Raw genomic sequence first — 13427 nt, 5'->3', positions numbered from 1 at the left:
GTCAACCTAATTCTAACCCAACTTTTACAAATCTGGTTCGGGTTTGGGTTGGGTTTTAATCGGGTTCATTCGAGCCTAGGTATAATCGGATTCGGGTTTACTTAGGTTGGCCCAACTTTTTCAAAATTAAAATTCAATTCCGCAAATTATATCCGTTATAAAGTTAATAACTAAATATGAATGTTTCAACCATGCAAAGTTTGAATTAAAATACAAGAAATACCAAAGCTAGTACCAAAAGAAAAGAAGAAAAAAAAAAGAGGAACACTTGATTGTCCCAATTTTCTTGGGCTTTCATATAGAGAGGAATACTTCATTGTCCAAAAAGAGAGGGGCAGTTGCAAATTTTCTTGGGCTTTCAGATAGAGATGGAGACCTGTAGCCTTGAGACTTAGTTTTTGAATTCTTAATAAGAGGAAAGAGGTAGACTGAGTTGCAGAGCCACATAATGAAATTGGAGACTAACAATTTAATATATAGCTTTAGGGTTTAGAGGGGTAATTTATTTAAAATATATATTAGAACGGATGTGGGTTTGGACTTGGCCCATTTAGGTGTAATATGAGTATTAATTGATATAGGTCATATTCGGGTTTGTTTAATCGGGTTGGGTCGGGTTGAGTTTGGTTGGGCAAATGATCAACCAAACTCAACCCAATCAATGAACGGGTTGAAATTAGGTTGGGTTCGGACGGGTTATAACTATAAAAAAACCCGCTTGTATAGGTTTAAAGTCGGGTTGAACATGGACGAGTTTAGGTTAGCCCAACCCAAGTTGCACCCATATTGCTAGCAGGGAAAATGAAATTATACGTGACCAAACCAAGTGGGAATGCTCTAATAATATCTTGGACCAAATTAAGGGTTAAGGTTTATGTCTATAGATTAAGTATAATTTTTTTTCATGTTAATAAAATTTTCTAATACCACCAACATTTTCTATAAAGAAATCCATAAAAAAAAATTAAATAAAATAAAAACAACTGAATTGTTCATTTCCAAAGTAGATTTCAAATTTCAAACATAAAATTTAAATTTGAAAGCTTTTGTGACACTTTGATTTTTTTTTTTAATTTTATTCTCCACCCAATGTGTTAAATTTAAACCACTATTTATTACATTATTTATTTTCATGATTGTAGTAAATATTTAGAACAAAAAGTAAGAATAAAAGTTTAAACCTGAACCACATTATTGTTAGCTCATTGTGAGACATTTCTGATAATATCGTTTGTTTAAAAAAAAATTGAAGTTGTTGACACTAATGCGTAATTTTGTTACTGTTATTTGTGGACATTTTAACTCCTCTTTTAAAGATGCTTAGTTATACCTTCCAAGCTAATCCTCTTTAAAAAAATGCACTTAATCCTTAAATCCTTTTAAACTAACAGAACTTCTACTTGCAGTTGAACATCGGAGAAAAGAAAATGTCCGCTTGGTTATAAATTTTTCCAGCCATTTGGCGATCCAACCTGACATGCATAGTCCTCCGTCCAATGAAAATGCTTGACACTGTTTCACAACCTATTGGCAGTTCTTATTTCTCTGTCTCCTCCTTATGTCCAACGGACAAGGATTGTCTGCCATTCCGTACCCTTCTGTTTTGATCACGGTTAAATCAGGTCAATATTTTATATTACTATTTATTTTTGTCTTATTATCTCTATAAAAAAATATATATAATATATTGACGTGGCTTAACCATGACCACACAAAACAAGAGGGCATAGGAAGTTGAAGGGCAGACAACCCTTGTCCATTTCCAACCAGAGGGCAGTCTCGGCACAACAACCAAGAAAAAGGAAAAAAAAAACACGGACGCATGTAAACTGTAAAGAAAGATTAGGATTATCTTCCTTCCTCTTTACATTCTCATCTCTCATATTCTCTATTTTATCTTTCTTTTTCTATAAAAAATTAATATAAGATGTTTACGTAGTTTAACCGTGACCGTTCAAATAAGAAGGTAAAAAAGAATAGAGAAACAAAGAGGAGAGATAATCCTACTGTGTAAAAAAGGTATGAAAACGCACATGATTGACGTGCATGATTGACCAAAATTAAAGGAAACTTGCCATAAATGAAGAAAAATGTAAAGGAAAAAGGAAAATGCTGAGGGAAATGGGGTCCTGATGGGTTGCGGTTGCGGTCGCCCATGTGCAATTCTAACCGCATTATTGGCATGGAGTTGACGGGTTTATTAATTATCAGAAGAAGAAAGTAGTTCCGGCAGAAAAAAGGAAAATCAATATCGCCAAAAACCTTCAATTTGCCTAAAGAAAATGAAGGAAATGGATACCTGGTCGAGCTTAGGGAAGCTGTTAACTTTGGTGGTGGTGTTAGTGTCCAACCACTTTGTGTATTAAAAGTGAGGGTAAATTTTGAGTTAAACATTACTCTCTCACTCACACATGGAAAAGAGAATCACAAATTATAAAAAAGGTGAAAACTCATATTTTTTAAACATTATTTAGCCTAAAGTCAATAAGACCAAGAGATAGAAATCAGTGAGAGATAGAGAGGGAAAGTGAAATGAGCTAAATAAGTGAAGGAGAATAACTAACTTGTATTAAGTTGGAGAACGGGAAAAGACAAAAGGGTACTCTATCTTTTGACACATGGATGACACGTTAAAGTGAGCGACATTAAAGAAAAACTTAATAAAGCTAACGGTATACGATAGAATGAGATACGTTTACATATTTTAAAAAGTAAGTAAATTTGATCAAAATAAGTTTCAAGAGGCAAAGTGAGATTTTTTCACACTTTCAAAGGTGCACTAGTAATTAAGCCTTTTAATTATTGTCTATATAAATTTGAAACGGATATACGTGTGAGAATATATTTTTTTTCAAGATGCATATAGATTTTCATGTACATGCTAATTTTTTCATGACAATTAGGACCCTCATATGCAGGTATAGTTGTATTTCCTAAATACCACTCATGAATGATGATGGAGTTGCATGGTTTATGTTCTTCCTTGTTAATAATGATGCTAAACTCAATGGTTGCAACTTTATTCAGTCAGAGGATTAACTTTATTGTTAACTGGTTGCTTAAAATTCTACACATTCGTTTTACTTAATTTGTTAGTGTCAATCACAACCTGAAATCTCATAGTTACAACTTACATTCTTTTTTTTTTTATGGGCTATATAGAATATGCCTTGGCCTATAGGTGCAGATGCTAGTGGTCTGTTACTTCGAGTGTTAGAACTCCACCCTCCAGCCGAAGTGTGGCATATGCGCCATATGTACGGTGGGCGTCGGCCTTGGTCTGATCCAAATGATATGGGTCCTCAAGATGATACCCCCAAGCTATGCAATTCTTCAAACCCACCTGATGCTGGATATTCGGAAAGTTGTGATGTTTACTATGGAGCCATTCAATACTAAATCTTAAATTGACAGTTGTCTTGGTATAAACATGAACTCATAAAAATAATTAAAAGCATATAAACTAGGGAACTTTAACGAAAAGCTATCGGTACTGTACATTTTAACGAAAAACCACATTTTTACACTAAAAAGTCAATAATGATACTATTCATTTTACCCTTTATTTTGTTCTTATCGTTAAAACTCAAACTTTTCAAATAATTTTCATTAGTTTTCCTAAAATACATAGTTGTCTTGGTACAAACACAAACTCATAAAAATAATTAAAAGCATATAAAATAGGAAACTTTAACGAAAAGTTTCCAGTACTGTTAACTTTAACGAAAAACCATATTTTTACACTAAAAAGTCAATCCTGATACTATTCACTTTATCATTTATTTTGTCTTTATCGTTAAAACTCAAAATTTTCAAGTCATTTTCATTAGTTTTCCTTATAAACTATACATATGCAAGTTGTTGCTCTTTCCTATCATTTTCTTTGATTTTGATTTTTTGATTTTTTTAAAAAAAAATTTAGCCAAAAATAAATAAACAAAGGCATAGCTGGTATTCTTAATTTTGTACTACATAGAGTATACACTTTGTGTGTGTAAACAACTGCACACCTCCTCTTATATTATTCTCAAGCGCAACCGCTTCAATTCATTCAAATTATCTAAAAAACATAATTACTTAACTTACCTGTATGAAAAAATGATGGCTTGTCCTCCTTATGTATAAAAAATGTTATTAAGAGAAGCCTCCTTGTCAACTTTTTTTTCCTTTTTTTTCTTATTTTGTCATTCTTATGTAAATATTGTGTATCAAAAGTGACGGTAAAATTGGAAAAATAAGTATATGATTGTCATTTTATAGAGAAAAATGTAAAATAGGCATATGATTGTTATTTTGTCAAAAGATACAAAATTACTATTTTACCCTCCTTGTTGTAAACATTATATATCAAAAGTGAGGACAAAATTAGAAGAAAAATGAGCAAAAAGTTGATAAGCCCTCTTCTCTTAATATAATAGATTAGATTATGACTTGTGAAATTATTCCAACAAAACTATAGATAGTTGGAATTCAAAATATTGCTAGCAGGGAAAATAAAATTATACGGGACCAAACCAAGTGGGAATTCTCTAATAATATCTTGGACCAAATTAAGGGTTAAAGGTATCCATAGATTAAGTATATTTTTTTTTTTCATGTTAATAAAATTTTCTAAGACCGCCAACATTATCTATAAAGAAATTAAAAAAAAAAAAAAACAACCGATTTGTTCATTTCCAAAGTAGATTTCAAATTTCAAATATAAAATTTAAATTTGAAAGCTTGTGTAACACTTTAATTTTTTTTTTTTAATTTTATTCTTCGTTTGATATGTCAAATTTAAACCACTATTTATTACATTATTTAATTTTCATGATTGTAATAAGTATTTAGAACAAAACGTAAGAATAAAAGTTTGAACTACATTATTGTTAGCTTATTGTAAGGTATAATATCAATTGTTAAAAAAAATTTGAAGTTGCTAACACTAATACCGTGTTTTTTTCTTGGTATTGCTGATGTTGACATTTTAACTCCTGTTATTCCGTCCAAGCTAATCCTCTTTGAAAAAATGCACTTAATCCTTAAATCCTTTAAACTAACAGAATTTCTACTTGCAATTGAACACCAGAGGAAAAGAACAAAAATATGTCCGCTTGGTTATAAAAATTTTCCAGCCATTTGGCGATCCAACCCAACATGCAGTCCTCTGTCCAATGAAAATGCTCGACACTGTTTCACCAACATAGTGGCAAGGTCTAAAATATTCATAATATCGAAAATATCAGTAGTCTAAAAATACGAAAATTTTGATGGAAATATCGAGATATTATCAATATCGAGATATTATCAATATCGATAAAATTAAATAAAAACTACAGAAATTGTAAGAAAAACTTGGAAATTTTTATTGAAACTTTGCATGATGTTTATTTAGTCAATTATCTATTAGTTTATCACAAAAAATTAGAAGGAAATGCATTGTATGATGGATTTAACTGATTTAAGTTGATTATATAGCGAGCTGACAAACATTGTGAGTGTAGAACATATGTAGTAATTAATGAAAGAAATTTAAACACACCATAATCATTTATATATAATGAATTAGTACAATATTTTACACTTTATACATTGTATAGTAAGATACATGAGTGACTTAGTACTATATAGAGTTCCTATCAAGGTCTAAAATATCGATGATATCAGAAATATCGGTGGTCCAAAAACACGGAAATTTCGATGAAAATATCGAGATAATATTGATATTTTAGACCTTGGCTAGTGGTAGTTCTTCTTTATCTGTCTCCTCCTTATTTCCAAGTGGAGGGCAGTCTCGGCACAACAACCAAGAAAAAGGCAAAAAAAGTCACAGACGCATGTAAACTGTAAAAAATAGACTATGATTCTCTCAATTCCTCTTTTGATCCCCTCTTCTCACATTATTTATTTTATTCTTTTTTTATATAAAAAATTAATATAAGATGTTAACTTAGCTTAATCATGATTTTTCAAATAAGAGATAAGAGAATAAGAGAGAAAAAAGAAGAAGAGATAATCCAACTCTCTAAAAAATGTATGAAAACGCACATAATTATTGGCATAGAGTTGACGGGTTTATTAATTATAAGAAGAAGAATGTAGTTTCGGCAGAAAAAAGGAAAATCAATATCGCCAAAAACCTTCAATTTGTCTAAAGAAGATGAAGGAAATGGATACCCGGGACAAGGATTCTCTACTCCATTTTTCCCGTACACTTCCATCATCTTTCAATTTGTGCGATCACAGTTAAGTCATGTCAACATTTTATATTAATTTTTTATAGAGATAATAAGACAAAAATACATGGCTTAACCGTGACCACACAAATAGGGAGAGGATGGAAGTGTATGGGAAAAAAGGAGGAGAGAATCCTTGTCCAGATACCTGGTCGAGCTTAGGGAAGCTGTTAACTCTGGTGTTGGTGTTAGTGTCCTACCACTTTGTGTATTAAAAATGAGGGTAAAATTTGTGTGTGAACAACCTTCCATCTCCTCTCACGTTATCCTCAAGCGTAACCACTTCAGTTCATTCAAACTGTCACGTCCCGATTTCAACCTACGTCTAGGACCAACACGTGACGTTATCAAAAACCCGTATATCTAACATACCCCTCCTCTGGAATATGGCAAATCACAACTCAATAATCGAATCGCATAGTAATTTTTCATATACTTTATGGCTGCATCAAACTTCCTCGTTAGAACCAAGCAGAGGGCCAAGGAACATATCAACGGCTTGAAGAAACAAATGTGAATCAAGTACTCGAGATACAAAAGCTCAACGAAACAAGAAATGGATTTCCAAAGGCTAGTTTTTTGGATCGTTGGATTTCCAACGGTAAAAAAATTTTGAAATTTAAAATTAATGGGTACTGACGTTGCACAATGAGGACCGTTCGATTTTCAGATCAATGTTCCAGATTTTTCAACCAAACAACTTAATAAAAAATAAATAATATTTTTTTATAAAGTCAGAAATTCAAAATAAAATTATTACTTTTTTATTATTTTATAATAAAAAAATAATTTTTTAATAAAATTGACTAAGCTATTTTTTGTTAAGAGTGGAGATGCATTTAGCCTATTACTGTTCATTGGAATCTATCACTGTTCATTGAGTATATTAAATAAGCTGGGCTTGCGCATTTTTCTAGAGGTGGAGTTGCTCTTATGGAGCCATTCAATACTAAATCTTAAATTGAAAGCTATCTTGGGACAAACATGAACTCATAAAAATAATTAAAAGCGTATAAACTTTACATATGCAAGTTGTTGCTCTTTCCTATCATTTTTTTTTAGCCAAAAAAAACAAAAGCATAGTTGGTATTCTTAATTCTGTATTATGACTTGTGAAATTATTCACACAAAACTAAAGATAGATGGAATTCATACCTTTCTAGCAGGGAAAATGAAATTATACGGGACCAAACCAAGTGGGAATGCTCTAATTATATATTGGACCAAACTAAGGGTTAAGGTTTATGTCTATAGATTAAGTATAATTTTTTTTCATGTTAATAAAATTTTCTAATACCGCCAACATAATCTATAAAGAAATCCATAAAAAAAAAAAAAACTGATTTGTTCATTTCCAAAGTAGATTTCAAATTTCAAATATAAAATTTAAATTTGAAAACTTCCATGGCACTTTGATTTTTTTTTTAAATTTTATTCTTCACCTGATATGTTAAATTTAAACATTATTTATTTTTCATGATTGTAATAAATATTAAAAATAAAAGTTTGAACTACATTATTATTAACTCATTGTGAGACATTTCCGATAATATCGTTTGTTAAAAAAAATTGAAGTTGTTGGCACTAATGCTGTAATTTTTTTACTATTATTGTTGATGTGTACATTTTAACTCCTCTTTTAAAGATGCTTAGTTATCCCTTCCAAGCTAATCCTCTTTAAAAAAATGCACTTAATCCTTAAATCCTTTAAACTAACAGAATTTCTACTTGCAGTTGAACATCAAAGGAAAAAAACAAAAATATGTCCGCTTGGTTATAATTTTTTCCAGCCATTCGGTGATCCAACCCACATGCATAGTCCTCCGTTCAATGAAAATGCTCGACACTGTTTCACCACCTAGTGGCAGTTTTTATTTCTCTGTGTCCTCCTTATTTCCAGCTGGAGCGCAGTCTCGGCACAACAACCAAGAAAAAGGAAAAAAAAATCACGGACGCATGTACTGTATGAAAACGCACATGATTGACGCGCAGTATTGACCGGAAGCGAAGGAAAGGAAACTCGCCAATAATGAAGAAAAAAGTAAAGATAAAAGGGCAAGGCTGAAGGAAATGGGGCCCAGCCTGATGGGTTGTCGGCTAACCGCATTATTGGCAGGATAATCCGGGATTGTGTAATTGGGTCCTTTCAAATTAACTCTTGTAGTGGAGTCTTGCAGAAGAAAGAAAATCAATATCGCCAAAAACCTTCAATTTGCCTAAAGAAAATGGAGGAAATGGATACCTGGTCGAGCTTAGGGAAGCTGTTAACTCTGGTGCTGGTGTTAGTGTCCTACCACTTTGCGGTTCGCAATTCCAGTCTTGTCTTTGATGTCCTCATCTTCCTCCTCTGCTCCCTCGGCCTCGTCTTTCGCCAAATGAATGTCTCAGTCCCCGATAAAGCCTCGTCATCCTCCTCCTCCTTGCCCTCATCCTCATCGTCCTCCTCCGCATCCTCGCCCTCATCCTCATCTTCCTCCTCTACCTCCTCCACATCCTTGCCCTCATCCTCATCATCATCCTCATCGTCCTCCTCCGCCTCCTTGTCCTCGTCCTCCTTCTCAAAAGGTTCGCTCTACGATGTGTTCATAAGCTTCAGAGGCGAAGACACACGCAAAAACTTCGCGGGCCACCTCTATGAAGCATTAACAAAGGCTGGAATCAATGCTTTTATTGACGAAAAAGAACTAAAAAGGGGAGAAGAATTAACAACCGCATTTGAGCGGGCAATCCAAGGTTCCATGATCTCTATCATCGTCTTCTCTAGACGGTATGCGAACTCCAGCTGGTGCCTCGAGGAGCTGGTTAAGATCATGGAGTGTAGAAGAAATCGGGGGCAATTAGTTTTGCCGATATTCTATGACGTTGATCCTTCGCATGTCAGGAAACAGACTGGCAGTTTTGGACAATCGTTTCGGGAACCTATAGATGAAAAGAAGGTAGAGAGTTGTAAGGTAGAGAGGTGGAGAACTGCTCTTTTTGAAGCTTCGAATTTGTCTGGCGGGGATCTCCAAAAGACTTTTGACGGGTACTTACTAATTTCTTCTCTTATGAATTTAGGCTTTAACGTACCTTTGCTCATTAATTTGTAAGCATGCGATTTCTTAGACCTCTTTTAATAAAATCGTACAATAAAGCTTCAACTGTTAAGCTTACACTAATCACAGCAGGGAAGCCGCCGGCGAATGGCTGCAGAGGGAAGGGATGCTGATTTTGTTTGTTTGTGTTTCTAATTTGAATTTTTAATTGATGTTTGCTGAGTTTAAACGCAACACCTCAAAGAAATTTGTCTTAAATAAAATATCTAATCATGATAAGTAATTTTGTGTATTAGTTCAATTTCGTCTTGTAGTTGTATAACAGTCTTCGTTTTGCTTCTCTACTTGACTAATGCCAGGCATGAAGCAAAGTTTATCAGGATGATTACTGAGGAAGTCACTAGGAAGCTGAACAACACATACTTAGACGTAGCGTCCTACCCAGTCGGAATAGCTTCTCGAGTGCAAGATATCAGTAAATATTTATGCATTGGAGATTCAGATGATGTTCGGGTGATTGGAATTTTGGGCATAGGTGGAATAGGTAAAACAACGCTTGCTAAAGCCGTTTATAATCAATTTTCTGATAGGTTTCAAGGTAAAAGTTTCCTTGAAAAAGTGAGGGAAAAGAAACTAGAAAAATTGCAAAAACAACTTCTTTCTGATATCTTGCAAACCAACGAGACAAAAGTAAGCAGTGTTGCTGCAGGGACCGCCTTGGTAGGGGAAAGATTTCAACGCTTAAGGGTACTTGTCATATTTGATGATGTAGACGATGTGAAACAGCTACACGAATTAGCTCGAAATCGCCACTCTTTTGGCCCGGGGAGTAGAATCATCATCACAACAAGAAACAAAAGTGTGCTAAAAGAATTTGCAGTTGATAAGATATATGGGGCGAAAGGAATGGACCGAGAAGAAGCTCTTAAGCTCCTAAGTTGGCATGCTTTCAGAAGTAGTTGTTGTCCTAGTCAATATCTTGTGCCCGCAAAAGAAGTTGTCAATTACTGTGCAGGACTACCGCTAGCTCTTGAAGTTTTAGGATCTAGTCTTTTCGAAGGAAGTGAAGCAGAATGGAAAAGTAGATTGGATAAATTGAAAAGAATTCCTCCTGGAAAAGTTCAGGCACAGCTGAAAATAAGCTACAACGGGCTAAATGATGATTACGAGAGGGGGATATTCCTCGATATAGCTTGTTTTTTTATTGGAATGGACAAGAACTATGTCATACAAATCTTGGATGGATGTGGCTTTTATGCAACAACAGGAATCAAGGTCCTCCTTGACCGGTGCCTTATCACTATTGGTATAAAAAACAAGATTATGATGCATGATTTGCTTCGGGACATGGGCAGAGATATCGTGCATGCAGAAAATCCCGATTTCCCTGCAGAACGGAGTAGATTGTGGCGTCCTGAAGATGTAAATGATGTATTGATAGACAAATCTGTAAGTACTTTCCCAATCGAACTTTATGTTAAACGTGTAAGCATATGTAAGTTAGTAATCTAACTTATTTTCATGCAAAGCCTTCTCTTATTTGGAGTCTGTTTTTTCGGATAGCAGGGAACAGAAAAAATTGAAGGTCTGGCTTTGAATTTGCTGAGTCTTGAAGAGACTAGTTTCGGTACTGAGGCTCTTAGAAACATGAAGAGACTGAGATTGCTTCAACTAAACTACGTTCGGCTCGCTGGGGAATACCAATGTCTTTTCAAAAAATTAAGATGGCTGTGCTGGCATGGATTCCCATTGGAGTTCATACCAATAGAACTGTGTCAACCAAACATAGTCGCTATCGACATGCGGTACAGCAGCCTCAAACAAGTTCTTTGTGAGGATTCTGGGGTACGTACAATGTAACCTGAACCAAATTAAGAATTATTTTTATGCTCTTCTTTTTGGATTTTAATTTTTTTTTTCAATTTTATTTTTCTTAACAGTTGCTTGATAAGTTGAAGATTCTAAATCTCAGCCACTCCCATGATCTAACACAATCGCCAGACTTTTCAAAACTCCCAAATCTTGAGAAATTGATACTCAAAGACTGTAAGAGGTTGGCTAAAGTTCACGAGTCCATCGGAGATCTCAAGAGTCTTGTGTTGGTGAATTTGAAAGACTGTGAAACGCTTGAGGCTCTCCCGGGGAGTTTGGACAAGTTGAAATCTGTCATAACTCTTGTTCTCGATGGTTGTTCAAGATTGCGAAGCTTGCCCGATAACTTGGGAAATATGGCATCATTGGTCAATCTTTCTGCAGATGGGACGGCCATAGAAAAAGTACCACCTTCCATCGGACGACTGGAGACGCTTATGTACTTATCTTTGAGAAACTTGAAGTGTTCTTTGCAGCTACCTTCCTTACGAGGCTTACGCTCTTTAAAAGGATTAAATTTGGCGGACAGCAATTTAATGGAAGTGCCTAATGATATTGGGAGTAGTCTACCTTGTTTAGGGTACTTATTTCTAGATAACAATAATTTTCGGAGCCTTCCAAGCCTCAGTGGCCTCTCTAAGCTTTCGGATCTATCCTTGGATGGTTGCATAAACCTTGTCGAGATCACAGATTTACCAAAAAGTTTGAAATTCCTAAAGATGGACGACTGCTCTGCATTTGAAAGAATGCCAGATTTTTCAGGCATGTCGCCATGTGTGAATCTCAGTTCCCCGAAACTCAATGAATTTCCAGGGTTGGAGAGCGCGTTAAACTCGGGCCTCACACTTCGTATGTCAACACACAACAATGTCGTAGATTTCATTCTTAAGGATAGCACGCTACAGGTACTCTCTCTCTTCCACACCACCCCCCTCTCCTCCCTCGCAAATGTGTGTTATGTATGCATTACTCACAAAAATCTTGTTCAAAATGGTATAGGGATGGACAGGATGTGGATTCATGAATCTTGTAGGAAGACAAATTCCCACTTGGTTCAATCATGTCAACGAGGGTACCCAAGTCCGTTTTGAAGTGCCTAAGGAAATTGGTTGTAATGCAAAAGCGTTGGCTGTGTGCCTGGCTTCTTGTCATTTTGATAGAGACCGGCCTTCTGGTTCTCTTACTATTTATGCTATTAATCACACCAAGCGTACTAGTTTTGTTACCCTTATGATTGATGCTCAGAAAGGAGAGAACATTTGGCTGGGAAAATTTCCGTTGCCGGAAACTGAGTTCAATTTGGAAGAAGGCGATTCGGTCCATGTTTTTGCAATTCGTCAATCTATTGAGGTGAAGAAAATAGGGGTTCGTTTACTATGCGACGAAACTAAGATTTCCCAAAGTTTTGGGTTGCAAATGTCACAATCCGAATCTATCCCTTACAAATCGGCCTTGGAACAAATTTATGAGAAAGTTGAGTGGAATATTTTGTATCCCCATTCTATCCCTTACACAGAGGCCTTGAAGTTGAAAGAGGCCTTGAAAGATATTGCTGCCGAAGTTGAGTGGAATATTTCAGATCCCCTTTCTAGCCCTTACACAGAGGCCTTGAAGTTGAAAGAGGCCTTGAAAGATATTTTAGCCGAAGTTGATGATTTTAATGAGGATTATGATGAGGATGATGAGAATGATGATGAGGAGGACCGAGACGATGATGCTAATGATGAGGATGACGACAACCATGATGATGAGGATGGCGACGACTATGTAAGCTAGGAAACTTATTAATGCATTTAAGGTTTTCCATATGTTCAGAGAAGCCCTCTTCTTCTTCTCATGTAGTCGCCAACTGTAAGCGTCAACGCACGCCTCCTCCCGTCGTTCTCCGGGATATGGCTGTTAAGATGCCCGATGGTATCATCTTGTGGTGACAATTAGAGTTGGGTATTAGCATAAATAGTACATTGTGAAGATAATTACACTAAACTCATCTAAAATACGGAAGTAGTGATTCAAACTTGAGTACAAAGAGCGGAACATGCAAGTCTCACAAATTTTTCCCTTGTAGAATTCGAGAAATCCTGACTTTTTATAGGAAAACTATAAACCCTAAAAGATGCATATATGTATAGATATATAGACTCGCTGAGTCAACTCAGAGGCCCAAACCACACGGTGACAATGTGACGTCATGGGCTAGCTGTCCCTTGTGCGAAAGCACCGGCGATCTTGTAACTCTATACAAACCTCATGGAAACGACATTAGCGTTTGGGAATTAATCTAATACTAAAGAGGGTGAAA

At 35.2% G+C, this 13427-nt stretch overlaps 1 protein-coding gene across 6 annotated transcripts in view; it reads left to right on the top strand.

Moving 5' to 3' along the window:
• LOC126622351 (disease resistance protein RUN1-like) overlaps positions 1–13154 on the top strand; it is a 78458-nt gene extending 65304 nt beyond the window's left edge. For 4 of the 6 annotated variants that reach the window (XM_050291049.1, XM_050291053.1, XM_050291051.1 and 1 more), the window contains 5 exons: positions 8701–9243; positions 9613–10702; positions 10820–11098; positions 11194–12030; positions 12125–13154. In XM_050291049.1, the coding sequence (XP_050147006.1) occupies positions 8701–9243; positions 9613–10702; positions 10820–11098; positions 11194–12030; positions 12125–12901 (3526 nt within the window). In that variant the 3' untranslated portion in view covers positions 12902–13154. The remainder of the gene's footprint in view (positions 1–8700; positions 9244–9612; positions 10703–10819; positions 11099–11193; positions 12031–12124) is intronic. The other 2 variants (XM_050291052.1, XM_050291050.1) reach the window with 1 other exon arrangement.
• The last annotated feature ends 273 nt before the right edge of the window (positions 13155–13427 follow it).

This window comes from Malus sylvestris, chromosome 5, assembly GCF_916048215.2.
Source record: "Malus sylvestris chromosome 5, drMalSylv7.2, whole genome shotgun sequence".
Taxonomy (NCBI): Eukaryota; Viridiplantae; Streptophyta; class Magnoliopsida; order Rosales; family Rosaceae; genus Malus; species Malus sylvestris.
Note: the sequence above shows the minus strand (reverse complement) of the source record. Positions and strands in the feature narration are given on the sequence as shown.